The 16,204-nt window shown below is 38.0% G+C and overlaps 1 protein-coding gene across 1 annotated transcript in view; it reads left to right on the top strand.

Moving 5' to 3' along the window:
- Positions 1-16,204, top strand: part of SEMA3E (semaphorin 3E) — a 243,916-nt gene that overhangs the window by 120,045 nt on the left and 107,667 nt on the right. Inside the window, exon 2 of the mRNA XM_043588729.1 lies at positions 14,603-14,763. Coding sequence (XP_043444664.1) covers positions 14,603-14,763 — 161 coding nt within the window. The remainder of the gene's footprint in view (positions 1-14,602; positions 14,764-16,204) is intronic.

The following is a 16,204-nucleotide window of genomic DNA, read 5'->3' as shown; positions in this document are numbered from 1 at the left end:
AATATCCAAGAAACTAGACATGGTTAAGCCATTGAGGTTAAAGGACTGAGAACTGCAGAGGAAGAGGAAGTCCAGATAGGAGGGAGTTTATCATCATAACCTTCTGCATTCTTTTTGGTTTTGAACTATAAAGTGCATTTCCTTAAAAATAAAATAGAATAGAATAAAATAAAATAAAAGGGCCCAATTATATCAAGTACGTAACCTTGGAAAACCTCACATCTAAAATTATTTTAGAGAAATAGAATGAGGGATACCAAAATCTGACTTGTGTTATTTTTACAGAATTAGGTTGATCTTTAATATCTCTCTGAAATCCCCCAGATAGTGCCTAGAGGTCCATATGTAGTGAATTTTTCAACAAATTGAGTGATGGTGTTATCCTAGTCCTAAATAACTTAAATATTAAAAAAAATTCTTTTTGGGGTGCCTGGATGGCTCAGTTGGTTGACTGTGCAACTCTTGATTTCGCCTCAGGTCGTGATCTCACACTTTGTGAGACCAAGCCCTGTATTGGGCTCTGCGCTCACAGTGTGGAGTCTCCTTATGATTCTCTCTCCTTCTCTGCCCCTTCCCTGTTCACGCTTTCTCTTTCTCTCTCTCAAAATAAATACACATTTGAAAAATACTTTACCTTATTGTATAAAATTTGATGCCCAGGTTTCTTCCACATAGTTGTTCAGGTCTCTGCATTTACAAGGTAATTTGCTTTCCTACTACCATTTCCTCACTTGCTGATTAAAACAAACAAACAAACAAACAAAAAACTCCTTTCATCTAACTTGTGCGCCCTTCTGCTCATTATGCACATTAAAAGCCATTTGTATTTTTTAAGTAAATCTGATCATATAATTGCTCTTCAAACCTTTGATGGCCCTCCTGTTACACTTAGAATAGCATGCCCTAGGGGCGCCTGGGTGGCGCAGTCGGTTAAGCGTCCGACTTCAGCCAGGTCACGATCTTGCGGTCCGTGAGTTCGAGCCCCGCGTCAGGCTCTGGGCTGATGGCTCAGAGCCTGGAGCCTGCTTCCGATTCTGTGTCTCCCTCTCTCTCTGCCCCTCCCCCGTTCATGCTCTGTCTCTCTCTGTCCCAAAAATAAATAAACGTTGAAAAAAAAAATTAAAAAAAAAAAAAGAATAGCATGCCCTAGTTTACAACATCCTTAAAAGAATGTGGAATGAATGACCTACTAGGGTCCTAGTCCAGAGTACCCCTGGCACACAGGTTCAGTTTAGGAAATTAATTCACCAAGAACTTGCTCTTTTGGCCTCCCATGAAATGTAATCATAATTAAACATTCAGGAGGCAATCAAAAATAAATTGTTTAGTTACTCACTTTTAGAGAGTAGCACTTTGTATTTTATGATTTTGTTCAATAATTTAAATACATGGAGGGGCGCCTGGTGGCTCACTGGGTTAAGTGTCTAACTCCTGGTTTCGGCTCAGGTCACAATCTCATGGTTAGTGGGTTCGAGCCCCACATGGGGCTCCGCATTATCAGTGCTAAGCCTACTTGAGATTCTGTCTCTTCTTTCTGCCCCTGCCCTGCTTGCATTCTCTCTCTCTTTCTCTCTCCCTCTCTCAAAATAAATAAATAAACTTCAGTGAAAATAAGTAAATACATGCATACAAATACATGTATAGCTCATGGACAATGATTCTTTGTAACCTTGCCCTTTTGTGACCTTGTGTTTGTAGAGTTCTGACACCAATAATCTAGAACAGCATGTTTAATACTAAATAATTTACAAAAGATAGGAAGACAAGGAATCTTATAATTCTGACACTATTTTGTTTTCCTTCACCAAGGAAATAAAAATCTCTTTAATGTCTGGCTATTTATATGTGCATTTGAGCTCTTTTTGCTTTTGTTGGAAGTGGTTAATAGTTAAAAACGTGGGACACCACAGTGCCTGTAGTGAACCTTTGCCTTGTAAGATAGAATCTAAAAGTTCAGAGAATGCATGAAGGCCAGCCGCTCCATTGCTAGAAAGAGGAATTAGCAAACCACTGAGCTATCCCTTGTTTACACTTAAAAAACAACAACAACAACAACAAAAACCAGCTAGGGGCACCTGGGTGGCTTAGTCGGTTAAGTGTCTGACTCTTGATTTAGGCTCAGGTCACGATTTCATGGTTTGTGATCTCAAACTCCCCATTGGGCTCTTCATTGACAGTGTGGAGTCTGCTTGGGTTTCTCTCTCTGCCTGTCTCTCTCAAAAATAAATAAACTTCAAAAAAGTTTTTAAAAAAGTTAATTGGTTATTTCTTTACCACTTTGTTTCAACATTCTTACCAGCCATTAGCTATCACTGATTGGAACTGTCAAAATCATCATTTTGTAAGAAACCTTTTCCTTTGGGGACCATTAAGAAGTTTAAGAAAATTTCTAATAGTTATTTCATTTCTGTATTTCATTTTCGTTAGCAGTGCTTACTATGTATGGAATTCAGTATTGTTAAATTAACTTTAAGACATGCAATGAATAAAATAATTGATTCAGACAATAATGACAAGTTTAAATTTCTGGGTCTCAGGAAGTTGCTACTTTGCAGGTGACAGTAAAGGAAGAAAACACTCCTCCCTTGGGAATCTGTTTTTGTTTGAGAACTGAAAAATGTGTCCTCCCTCCTCCCCCTTCTTACTACACATGGGTGTGTGGAATTTAAATATATTTTGACAGAGTGTAGAGAACCGTTTCTGTAACATACTGATGTCAATGATTTTTAAAACTATTTCCCTTACAGGTTAAAAAAGAAAGACCGTGAGAGGAAGTGACTAAATCCGTTGTGTATATCTTCATTGACAGCTGATAATTAGCATGCAGCTTAGCAGTAATAATTAGTTGCCTCTTGAGAAAATTTCCGGATGAACTCTGAGTTGGTGCATCTCAGTTTAGTCTTGTTTCTTTGTCCAGTCCCTCCCCCAAGTAATTCATGTTATTTTTAGAGTAGGAAGAACTCAAGATGAGCTCTCTCCTTTTAACCGAGTCAGCACTGTCCATTATTTGCACTGTGTTGTCTGGAGATTACCTGAGATTAGAGTTTCTTTTGTCCCCCCTCTTCCTGTATGTTTTCTAATTCTTTCATCTAGGCAGCTTGAAGCAGTGCAGATGGATAAAGAAGTTAGCCATTGCTTGGTAAATATGACAAGTCCACAGACTATAATTTGGAGCTAAAATCATTAATATGACAAAGTGCTGGCTTGAAAACTAAAAAGAGGAAAAAGTTCTGAGGGAGGGAAGCTTCTTGCCTGAATTTCTTTCGCTAATACATACCTTAAAACTTCAATACATTTTGAAACTCTGTGGTAAATTAAAAACATTATCCTTTTTTCAAAAAAGATGACTGATGCCAAAAATGTCACAAATTTACAAGTCAAGGCAACATGGAAAATTCTGTAGTTATTTGAGTTTATAAAACATATATTAAAGGAAATTAAAACTAAAATTGATATGAATTTTCATGTTGATGTTGCCACTGTTGAATTATTTTGTATTAATACCAACTCTTCAGTGTTGGGAAAACCTTCCATTTTATCTATTTGTATCAGGCTCTGTAAAAATGCATTATATTTCAGACATATTATAATTCCTTAATGACTAGATTTTTCTCAGTTGTTTCTTGAAGAGTTTTATATATCATGGGTTCTGGAATTGGTGTTAGTAAGGAACGAGCTTTTAATAAGTCAGTCTTTTTGACCTTTGTCTTCGGGTACCAGGACGGGAGATGACTAAGCTGTGTGAGTTCATAGTGGTGATAGACACAACTAGTTCACATGTATTTTTCAAGGCAAAGGTCTTCATTCAACTTCTCTTGTACAAATTTTGGTACCAACAATGACCATATAACCCTAGCTGTGCACCAGATCTCTTCAGATCTCTGTCAACATCTAGAAAATGGGAGTAGTTGTAGGTCCTCCTTTATGGAAGTGCCACATGATTAAATGAGACAGTAAATGCCAAGTCCCTACACAATATGTGACATATAACTACTCAATGAATATTAACTGTCATTACTACCTTGAGAGTCGGGGCTGAAAGGAACACTATCAGAACACAAGAGAAAATCCCTTTCCCTTTTGTTTCCCTTTTTTTAAGGATGTAGTTGTGTTTTTAATAAAGTGATACATGTTCACTGGGAAAAGTTTGGAAATCATAGAAATGTTACACTGGCCTCCAAGAGAGTCCTAATAGTAATACTGTGAGCCTCATTTTTACTGCTTATTGTAATTTTTTAGAATACCATTTAAAATGATATTTTCACATTTATTTCTTTGTGTATTTTTTTTTTTTTAGTTACTTTTTTATTTTTTTTTTTTATTTTTTTTTCTGAAATTTATTGACAAATTGGTTTCCATACAACACCCAGTGCTCATCCCAAAAGGTGCCCTCCTCAATACCCATCACCCACCCTCTCCTCCCTCCCACCCCCCATCAACCCTCAGTTTGTTCTCAGTTTTTAACAGTCTCTTATGCTTTGGCTCTCTCCCATTCTAACCTCTTTTTTTTTTTTTTCCTTCCCCTCCCCCATGGGTTCCTGGTAAGTTTCTCAGGATCCACATAAGAGTGAGACCATATGGTATCTGTCTTTCTCTGTATGGCTTATTTCACTTAGCATCACACTCTCCAGTTCCATCCACGTTGCTACAAAAGGCCATATTTCATTTTTTCTCATTGCCATGTAATATTCCATTGTGTATATAAACCACAATTTCTTTATCCATTCATCAGTTGATGGACATTTAGGCTCTTTCCATAATTTGGCTATTGTTGAGAGTGCTGCTATGAACATTGGGGTACAAGTGGCCCTATGCATCAGTGCTCCTGTATCCCTTGGATAAATTCCTAGCAGTGCTACTACTGGGTCATAGGGTAGGTCTATTTTTAATTTTCTGAGGAACCTCCACACTGCTTTCCAGAGCGGCTGCACCAATTTGCATTCCCACCAACAGTGCAAGAGGGTTCCCGTTTCTCCACATCCTCTCCAGCATCTATAGTCTCCTGATTTGTTCATTTTGGCCACTCTGACTGGCGTGAGGTGATACCTGAGTGTGGTTTTGATTTGTATTTCCCTGATAAGGAGCGACGCTGAACATCTTTTCATGTGCTTGTTGGCCATCCGGATGTCTTCTTTAGAGAAGTGTCTATTCATGTTTTCTGCCCATTTCTTCACTGGGTTATTTGTTTTTCGGGTGTGGAGTTTGGTGAGCTCTTTATAGATTTTGGATACTAGCCCTTTGTCCGATATGTCATTTGCGAATATCTTTTCCCATTCCGTTGGTTGCCTTTTAGTTTTGTTGGTTGTTTCCTTTGCTGTGCAGAAGCTTTTTATCTTCATAAGGTCCCAGGAATTCACTTTTGCTTTTAATTCCCTTGCCTTTGGGGATGTGTCGAGGAAGAGATTGCTACGGCTGAGGTCAGAGAGGTCTTTTCCTGCTTTCTCCTCTAAGGTTTTGATGGTTTCCTGTCTCACATTTAGGTCCTTTATCCATTTTGAGTTTATTTTTGTGAATGGTGTGAGAAAGTGGTCTAGTTTCAACCTTCTGCATGTTGCTGTCCAGTTCTCCCAGCACCATTTGTTAAAGAGGCTGTCTTTTTTCCATTGGATGTTCTTTCCTGCTTTGTCAAAGATGAGTTGGCCATACGTTTGTGGGTCTAGTTCTGGGGTTTCTATTCTATTCCATTGGTCTATGTGTCTGTTTTGGTGCCAATACCATGCTGTCTTGATGATGACAGCTTTGTAGTAGAGGCTAAAGTCTGGGATTGTGATGCCTCCTGCTTTGGTCTTCTTCTTCAAAATTCCTTTGGCTATTCGGGGCCTTTTGTGGTTCCATATGAATTTTAGGATTGCTTGTTCTAGTTTCGAGAAGAATGCTGGTGCAATTTTGATTGGGATTGCATTGAATGTGTAGATAGCTTTGGGTAGTATTGACATTTTGACAATATTTATTTTTCCAATCCATGAGCAGGGAATGTCTTTCCATTTCTTTAAATCTTCTTCAATTTCCTTCAGAAGCTTTCTATAGTTTTCAGCATACAGATCCTTTACATCTTTGGTTAGATTTATTCCTAGGTATTTTATGCTTCTTGGTGCAATTGTGAATGGGATCAGTTTCTTTATTTGTCTTTCTGTTGCTTCATTGTTAGTGTATAAGAATGCAACTGATTTCTGTACATTGATTTTGTAGCCTGCAACTTTGCTGAATTCCTGGATCAGTTCTAGCAGACTTTTGGTGGAGTCTATCGGATTTTCCATGTATAATATCATGTCATCTGCAAAAAGCGAAAGCTTGACTTCATCTTTGCCAATTTTGATGCCTTTGATTTCCTTTTGTTGTCTGATTGCTGATGCTAGAACTTCCAGCACTATGTTAAACAGCAGCGGTGAGAGTGGGCATCCTTGTCGTGTTCCTGATCTCAGGGAAAAAGCTTTCAGTTTTTCCCCGTTGAGGATGATGTTAGCTGTGGGCTTTTCATAAATGGCTTTTATGATGTTTAAGTATGTTCCTTCTATCCCGACTTTCTCAAGGGTTTTTATTAAGAAAGGGTGCTGGATTTTGTCGAAGGCCTTTTCTGCATCGATTGACAGGATCATATGGTTCTTCTCTCTTTTTTTGTTAATGTGATGTATCACGCTGATTGATTTGCGAATGTTGAACCAGCCCTGCATCCCAGGAATGAATCCCACTTGATCATGGTGAATAATTCTTTTTATATGCCGTTGAATTCGATTTGCTAGTATCTTATTGAGAATTTTTGCATCCATATTCATCAGGGATATTGGCCTGTAGTTCTCTTTTTTTACTGGGTCTCTGTCTGGTTTAGGAATCAAAGTAATACTGGCTTCATAGAATGAGTCTGGAAGTTTTCCTTCCCTTTCTATTTCTTGGAATAGCTTGAGAAGGATAGGTATTATCTCTGCTTTAAACGTCTGGTAGAACTCCCCTGGGAAGCCATCTGGTCCTGGACTCTTATTTGTTGGGAGATTTTTGATAACCGATTCAATTTCTTCGCTGGTTATGGGTCTGTTCAAGCTTTCTATTTCCTCCTGATTGAGTTTTGGAAGCGTGTGGGTGTTCAGGAATTCGTCCATTTCTTCCAGGTTGTCCAATTTGTTGGCATATAAGTTTTCATAGTATTCCCTGATAATTGTTTGTATCTCTGAGGGATTGGTTGTAATCATTCCATTTTCATTCATGATTTTATCTATTTGGGTCATCTCCCTTTTCTTTTTGAGAAGCCTGGCTAGAGGTTTGTCAATTTTGTTTATTTTTTCAAAAAACCAACTCTTGGTTTCATTGATCTGCTCTACAGTTTTTTTAGTTTCTATATTGTTTATTTCTGCTCTGATCTTTATTATTTCTCTTCTTCTGCTGGGCTTAGGCTGCCTTTGCTGTTCTGCTTCTAGTTCCTTTAGGTGTGCTGTGAGATTTTGTATTTGGGATTTTTCTTGTTTCTTGAGATAGGCCTGGATTGCAATGTATTTTCCTCTCAGGACTGCCTTTGCTGCGTCCCAAAGTGTTTGGATTGTTGTATTTTCATTTTCGTTTGTTTCCATATATTTTTTAATTTCTTCTCTAATTGCCTGGTTGACCCACTCATTCGTTAGTAGGGTGTTCTTTAACCTCCATGCTTTTGGAGGTTTTCCAGACTTTTTCCTGTGGTTGATTTCAAGCTTCATGGCATTGTGGTCTGAAAGTAAGCATGGTATAATTTCAATTCTTGTAAACTTATGAAGGGCTGTTTTGTGACCCAGTATATGATCTATCTTGGAGAATGTTCCATGTGCACTCGAGAAGAAAGTATATTCTGTTGCTTTGGGATGCAGAGTTCTAAATATATCTGTCAAGTCCATCTCATCCAATGTCTCATTCAGGGCCCTTGTTTCTTTATTGACCGTGTGTCTAGTTGATCTATCCATTTCTGTAAGTGGTGTATTAAAGTCCCCTGCAATTACCACATTCTTATCAATAAGGTTGCTTATGTTTATGAGTAATTGTTTTATATATTTGGGGGCTCCGGTATTCGGTGCATAGACATTGATAATTGTTAGCTCTTCCTGATGGATAGACCCTGTAACTATTATATAATGTCCTTCTTCATCTCTTGTTACAGCCTTTAATTTAAAGTCTAGTTTGTCTGATATAAGTATGGCTACTCCAGCTTTCTTTTGGCTTCCAGTCGCATGATAAATAGTTCTCCATCCCCTCACTCTCAATCTAAAGGTGTCCTCAGGTCTAAAATGAGTCTCTTGTAGACAGCAAATAGATGGGTCTTGTTTTTTTATCCATTCTGATACCCTATGTCTTTTGGTTGGCGCATTTAATCCATTTACATTCAGTGTTATTATAGAAAGATACGGGTTTAGAGTCATTGTGATGTCTGTATGTTTTATGCTTATAGTGATGTCTCTGGGACTTTGTCTCACAGGGTCCCCCTTAGGATCTCTTGTAGGGCTGGTTTAGTGGTGACAAATTCCTTCAGTTTTTGTTTGTTTGGGAAGACCTTTATCTCTCCTTCTATTCTAAATGACAGACTTGCTGGATAAAGGATTCTTGGCTGCATATTTTTTCTGTCTAGCACCCTGAAAATCTCTTGCCAATTCTTTCTGGCCTGCCAAGTTTCAAAAGAGAGATCAGTCACGAGTCTTATAGGTCTCCCTTTATATGTGAGGGCACGTTTACCCCTTGCTGCTTTCAGAATTTTCTCTTTATCCTTGTATTTTGCCAGTTTCACTATGATATGTCGTGCAGAAGATCGATTCAAGTTACGTCTGAAGGGAGTTCTCTGTGCCTCTTGGATTTCAATGCCTTTTTCCTTCCCCAGTTCAGGGAAGTTCTCAGCTATGATTTCTTCAAGTACCCCTTCAGCACCTTTCCCTCTCTCTTCCTCCTCTGGGATACCAATTATGCGTATATTATTTCTTTTTAGTGTATCACTTAATTCTCTAATTTTCCCCTCATACTCCTGGATTTTTTTATCTCTCTTTTTCTCAGCTTCCTCTTTTTCCATAACTTTATCTTCTAGTTCACCTATTCTCTCCTCTGCCTCTTCAAGCCGAGCTGTGGTGGTTTCCATTTTGTTATGCATTTCGTTTAAAGCGTTTTTCAGCTCCTCGTGACTGTTCCTTAGTCCCTTGATCTCTGTAGCAAGAGATTCTCTGCTGTCCTGTATACTGTTTTCAAGCCCAGCGATTAATTTTATGACTATTATTCTAAATTCACTTTCTGTTATATTATTTAAATCCTTTTTGATCAGCTCATTAGCTGTTGTTATTTCCTGGAGATTCTTCTGAGGGGAGTTCTTCCGCTTGGTCATTTTGGATAGTCCCTGGCGTGGTGAGGACCTGCAGGGCACTTCCCCTGTGCTGTGGTGTATACCTGGAGTTGGTGGGCGGGGCCGCAGTCAGACCTGATGTCTGCCCCCAGCCCACCGCTGGGGCCACAGTCAGACTGGTGTGTGCCTTCTCTTCCCCTCTCCTAGGGGCGGGATTCACTGTGGGGTGGTGTGGCTCGTCTGGGCTACTTGCACCCTGCCAGGCTTGTGATGCTGGGGATCTGGCGTATTAGCTGGGGTGGGTAGGCAAGGTGCTCTGGGGCAGGAGGGGCAGGCTTAGATCGCTTCTCCTTAGGTGATCCACTTCAGGAGGGGCCCTGTGGCAGCGGGAGGGAGTCAGATCCGCTGCCGGAGGTTTGGCTCCGCAGAAGCTCAGAGTTGGGTGTTTGCGCGGAGCGAGCAAGTTCCCTGGCAGGAACCGGTTCCCTTTGGGATTTCGGCTGGGGGATGGGCGGGGGAAATGGCGCTGGCGAGCGCCTTTGTTCCCCACCAAACTGAGCTCTGTTGTCAGGGGGCTCAGCAGCTCTCCCTCCCTTTGTCCTCCAGCCTTCCCGCTTTCCGAGCAGAGCTGTTAATTTCTGACCTCCCAGACGCTAAGTCGCGCTTGCTGTCGGAACACAGTCCGCCCGGCCCCTCCGCTTTTGCAAGCCCGACTCGGGGGCTCTGCTTGGCCGGCGAGCCGCCCCTCCGCCCCGGCTCCCTCCCGCCAGTCCGTGGAGCGCGCACCGCCTCGCCGCCCTTCCTACCCTCTTCCGTGGGCCTCTCGTCTGCGTTTGGCTCCGGCGACTCTGTTCTGCTAATCCTCTGGCGGTTTTCTGGGTTATTTAGGCAGGTGTAGATGGAATCTAAGTGATCAGCAGGACGTGCGGTGAGCCTAGCGTCCTCCTAAGCCGCCATCTTCTCTTTGTGTATTTAATGAAGGTAAATTCTTTTTTGTATGAATTTGTTTTTGTCAGTCTCTCATTATGACATGTCTGTTTACAAAAAGTTGACAATAGATGTTTTCCTTTATTTAAAATTTTTTTCAACATGCTGAAAGGTCAATAATTTGTTTTTAAAAATTTTTAAAGTTTATTTATTTTGAGAGAGAGAGAGTGGCAGAGGGACACAGAGAGAGAAAGAGAGAGAGAATTTCAAGCAGGCTCCTCACTGACGGTTTGGAGCCTGATGCGGGGCTTGAACTCATGAACTGTGAGATAATGAACTGAGCCAAAACCAGGAGTTGGACGCTTAACCAACTGAGCCACCCAGGCGCCCCAATAAGTTTTTTATATCTATGCTCTGATAAATACATTTCCCTAACTTTTTCCTTAATAAATATTTTTCTGTTTTTTTTTAATTTTTGAATTGCATAATTTATCCAAGTGTACTGCTTTGCTTTTATTAATTTTAAAAAATTTTTACAGTGCTCTTTTTATAAATCATACTTTAATTCCTAAAAGTTTCATTTGGATTAGATAGATGAATGTTTCCCTATCCCAAAAGAGAACAAAAATGGAGGTAGTATTTTCTGTGCAGACCGTGAGGTTTATTCTCCAATTGAGTGAAGAATTTTAACAATTCAGTTATTAGGAAGGATGGATTCAGATTAGATAATGAAGACCCAGATGTTCATATTTGAAGATGTTCTTCAAAATTTAGTAAGATTATATCAAACATATATAAACTGCGGCTCAACTTATTCAGTCTGCAGGAAATATAGCTTGTAATGAATTTGTTACTATACATTTATTCATGAATAAAGACAGACTAGATAGGCTTAGCTATGGTGATGGTCCTGACCCCCCATAATTATAGGGAACACACTATTTCGCACATGTCTTCTACATTTAACCATGGATGGTTAATTGATCATACCAAAGCAGCCAGTCTATAGGAAGCCAAAAATTTATGAATTGTGAACACTGGCTAAGCCAATTACATTCTTTTCCTTGGGAACTTGAATTGAAAGATGCAAAAATTATTGTCATGCTGGGGTGGGGTGAGTGCTGGATGGTTATACATTTGGGGGCTAATGCATACCTATTTAGCATGAACAAACTAATGAATAAACCCCTTAGAATCAATTCAGTGAAGAAGTGGCATTAAGAAAAGCAAGAAGCAAAGATATACCATTTCTCAAGAAGCAAATTCCTTGTGCTACTGTTGGTTTTCCAGTACTATGAGGCTTAACTTTCTGTCCTTGAATCTGTGTTGGCCTGATTTAATTAATCTCTGTTAATTGAAATCATTGACATCCTTACTAACATGGCTATCATGGCCATAAAGTCACTTTTGGTAGATTGCACTTTGATATGAATTCAGTTGACTTGCATCAAAGCATGTAATTATAAACACAGGTATGGCTCTTGATACCTTATTTTCTTCAGTGATGTTGGGTGTTCATCATAGTGTTTCCCACCACATTCATTTAGAGGACCTCAGGAGAAGTTTCTCTTAGTCCTTAGTACCAGGTATATTAGCCAGGGTTCCCCCAAAGAAACAGAACCAATGAGAGAGAGAGAGAGAGAGAGAGAGAGAGAGAGAGAGAGAGAGAGGGGTTGATTGATTTATATGTAATGAGAAACTGGCTTATGCAATTACAGAAGCTGAGAAGTCACACAGGCTTCTGTCAGCAAGGTAGAGAGACAGGAAAGATAATGGTTTAGTTGGAGTCTGAAGACCTAAGCACCAGGGGAGTTGATGATGTAAGTCTCAGTCTGAGGCAGGAGAGAACTGATATTCTGGCTCAATCAGACAGGTAGAAAAACAAAACAAACAAACAAACAAACAAAGAGTGGGTTCTTCCTTCCTCTACCTTTTATTCTTCTGATACCCTCAACACATTGGATGATGTCCTCCCATATTGCTTTAGTTAGTCCATCAATTAATGCTAATCTCATCCAGAAACACCTTAACAGATATACCCAGAAGTAACATTTAGCCAAGTATTTGGGCAGTCCTGATCCACTCAAGCTGATACATAAGATTAACCATCACACCAAGCAACATTCCTAAGCACCTGATACAGTTTTTCTATTGTTTTATGGTGGCTTTTACTTTGAAGTTTAGGAAGTCTGGGTTCCATTTTGTTATTTTCTTTAACAATGTATAGGGATATTAAATTAAAAACTTTCAGTTAATAAAATTAATTCCAGTCTTATTTTCTTTATTTTCCCCCTTCATCTTGATACCTCTAGCATTAAATTTGTTGGCTCAGTTGAATGTATAAGTCATCTCAGATCCTTTTGGGAAGAGGCATGTTAAATAATCAAATGAGTAGAAAAGTAGAGTTAATCTTAGAGCATAAAATATCTATAGCCTTAAAAAAAATGTTTCTATTGTAGAATGCCTCTGTGTCCATTATTCCAGATATATGTAGATACACGTTTAAAACACAAATATTTACTCATAATGGATACTTGTGACCTTTTCTGACTTAAAGTCAAGATTGTCAGAGAATCACAGACAGCTAAGAAGGGCAGTTTGTGTCTTAGCAAAAATTGAGGATCACAGTAAGGATATATGCCTGTGGAAATTGATAAGAAAAATATAAATTGTCGCATTGATACGTTTTGGTCAGTATCATGATTCTGAAATAATGTATCTACTGACATGCTTGAACATCTTAGGAATCAGTCCTTGGCACTATTCTGTTGTATGGTGATGGTCAAAGTGGAGAATTGAAGAAGCAACTCAGGACACTTCTCTCATTTTGTGAAAATGTTTAAAGAAAATGATAGTCTATTCTTTGGGTCTTCTAAACTCAAAAACTTAATGTGACTTGAGGAATTATTCTAGAAGTGTCTTCATAAGTGATGAAATTTCTTGACTTTTTGCCTAAATCATGTGTGTGATACTCAATTTAATGTATCCAAATGTATCTTGGCAGCAATTTCTCCGAGGCAATATAAATAAATCAAAATAAGATCCAAAATTCCTTACAACTTAAAAAAAAAGTATTCTTAGACCCTATAATAATTAAAATATATGAAAAGTCATAAATGAATATTTTAACTACTTCCCTTTAAGTAAGCTTAAGTATGGCACATGTGATATTTACACTTATTAATTATACTCCTTCCATTTGTTAAACTTCCAAAAATACAGGTTTTATACTGCACTTTCAAAGACTCTCTAAAATATCTGGGTGTTGGGTTTGTTGTTTTTTTTTACAGTATTTTTATGACCTCCACTCTAGAAATGCAGTTTAGTCAAAGAATTAATAATTTTGAATATAGAAGGGTGATTAACATGTGAAGAAGCCAGGCTCACCATCAGTCAATAAAGAGGCTAAGTGATTGTTCAAGGTGACTCAGGCAGTTAATGGCAAAGCAAAGACTTGAATGTGGCTCTTCAGATTCTCAGTCTACAGGACTTTCTGTGATGACATACGCATCGGTTGTACTTTAATCCTCATGGTATGTGTATATATATAATTTGAGTGATCTCTTGTTGCAATAATGTATGTATAGGGGTATAGGGCAGTCATTTAATTTCTGGGCACCTAAGTTTCTCTATCAGTAAAATAAAGGTCAGTAGTAATTAATTGATTATGGATGTGACTTTTAAAACTAGTTTCAATAGATATATTTTTTTGTGAGTTGGTGTTCATCTGGAATTAAATGGAAACACTTTTAGAAGATTTTTTTGTGAAAAAAAAAGAATATTTTTTGTATATTTAGAATTTTTGTTACACATAGAAAAGTATAAAAGTCATAATAGAATGATTCTTCCACATAGCACTTTACATAAAGATTGTGAAAGATAATTCTTTATGTACAAACATAAACTATTTACCTTATTTTAGAGTCACAAAATTATAAAAGATTTTACTTTGTGCACATTAAAATTTATTCCCAGTTACACTTTTTTTTACTGGTTGAACAATTTTTTTTTTTAGTTTTTCTAGTTTTATCAAGAAAATATTAATATGTAGCATTGTATAAATTTGAAGTGCACAACGTGATTTGATATACATACATATTATGGATACACTACTGCAGCAAGTTTAGTTAACATCCATAACATCACGTCAAATTTTTTTCTTGTGATAAGAACTCTCAAGATCTATTCTCTTAGCAACTTTCAAGTGTTCAATATGGTATTGTGAAGCACTGCATATTTTTAATCCTTTGATTAATAAATTCTAAAGGCTTTACATTTGTCATAAAATGAATGTTAACTATATAGTTCCAATAGGCATGACAATAGAGCCGTGATAAAAGTGTTACAAAGGTATTGGTATTGTGACTTGTTGAGTGAACATTTTCTTTTGCCTTTCAGAACTCTTGGATCTAAATCGAACATCAATTTTTCATAGTCCTTTTGGGTTTCTTGATCTCCACGCAATGCTTCTGGATGAATATCAAGAGAGACTCTTTGTGGGAGGCAAGGATCTTGTATATTCTCTCAGTTTGGAACAAATCAGCAATGGCTATCGAGAGGTATGGAAACATCAGACTGTATCAGGAGGGAGAGAAAGGGGTGAGGGAGATAACTTATTGCATGGTGTTACTTGAATTAGTTTTTTGATTGTCAGCCATTTTAATATTCTAAGTGATTACTTTTTGAAAGAAATAAAGTATTCATTGAAAATGAAATCATTTTGAGAGAAATTTATAAATTATCAAGAATGAACTTTTCTAGCACATCACTGATCCTGTATTCCCAGAAGACTTTGGATTAGTGTGTTTGACATTAGTCTTTGCATAATGGTCCTTGTCACCACACCCACTGTCCTGAGATCTGAATTTGGTTCGAACATGCTTTTACCAACAATCCATCTAGGATTTATACTACAAAAACCCTAGCCTAACGAATGGCTGTGTGAACTTGATATAGCTAACCCTTGATGTTCTGTTGGTAATATCATTGATTCAGGTGGATGCTCCTTAAACTCGGTGGATTGAAGTGTATTAAGATAGGCAAGTGCCCAGCATTTCAAGCCTTCAGCCTTTCAAGCAAAGGTTAACTGTGATGAGAAAGACAGCACTTTGAGTCTGTGTTTATACAGAGTTGAGTTGAGCTGAATTTTTTTTTCTGACCCAAATCAATCTTAAAACATGCAGAAATATTTAGACAATAGTATTTTTTGGCATAAAAATATTACATAATACATTTTCCTTATAATACACATTTACTTTTATGTTTGTCAAAATGATCAATGTCCGTAGTTTTTAAAGTCACTTAAAAGAATTTATGATGAAAAACAGCATCCCTTCATCTCTGCCAGTTCCTAAACCCTAGAGAAAATTATTTCAAACTCTTTTGTTGTTTCTTCTCATTCTTAACCTCCATTTTCTAAATAACATTTCTAATACTGTTCTTACTTGACACCATTGATTTTAGACAGTATCTGTTCACTTTCTCTTAAGAAAGATGAAGGCTTTAGTGTTCTTTTCTTCCAGTACTGTAGCTAAAATGTCTCTGCACTATACCAACATCCCCTAGTTATCTGTCCCCTCATTTAGCTATAGCACAATTTTGAGTAAGTAATAACCATTTAGATTAGTATAATTAGGAAAATCGATCCCACTTCTTTTTTATCCCGAGATTAAATATTATCCCCACCCTTTCTTTTCTATTCGCTTAGAGTTTTATATTACTTTCACTAATTTTTCACCAAACACCAAACTCTCTACCAGACTTGTTCTCCGTCTCTCAGTTTTCATTAGTTTCAAGATTTTTTTTTAAATTTCAGGAGTAGAATTTAGTGATTCATTGCTTATATATAACACCCAGTGCTCATCGCAGCAAGCGCCCTCCTTAATGCCCATCACCTGTTTAGCCCATCCCCCCACCAGTTTTTTTTTTATTTCAATGTTTATTTAGTTTTGAGACAGAGAGATAGAGCATGAGCAGGGGAGGGGCAGAGAGAGAGGGAGA

Source organism: Prionailurus bengalensis, chromosome A2 (genome assembly GCF_016509475.1).
Source record: "Prionailurus bengalensis isolate Pbe53 chromosome A2, Fcat_Pben_1.1_paternal_pri, whole genome shotgun sequence".
In the NCBI taxonomy this organism is placed as follows: domain Eukaryota; kingdom Metazoa; phylum Chordata; class Mammalia; order Carnivora; family Felidae; genus Prionailurus; species Prionailurus bengalensis.
This window is presented reverse-complemented; position numbering and strand designations above follow the sequence as displayed.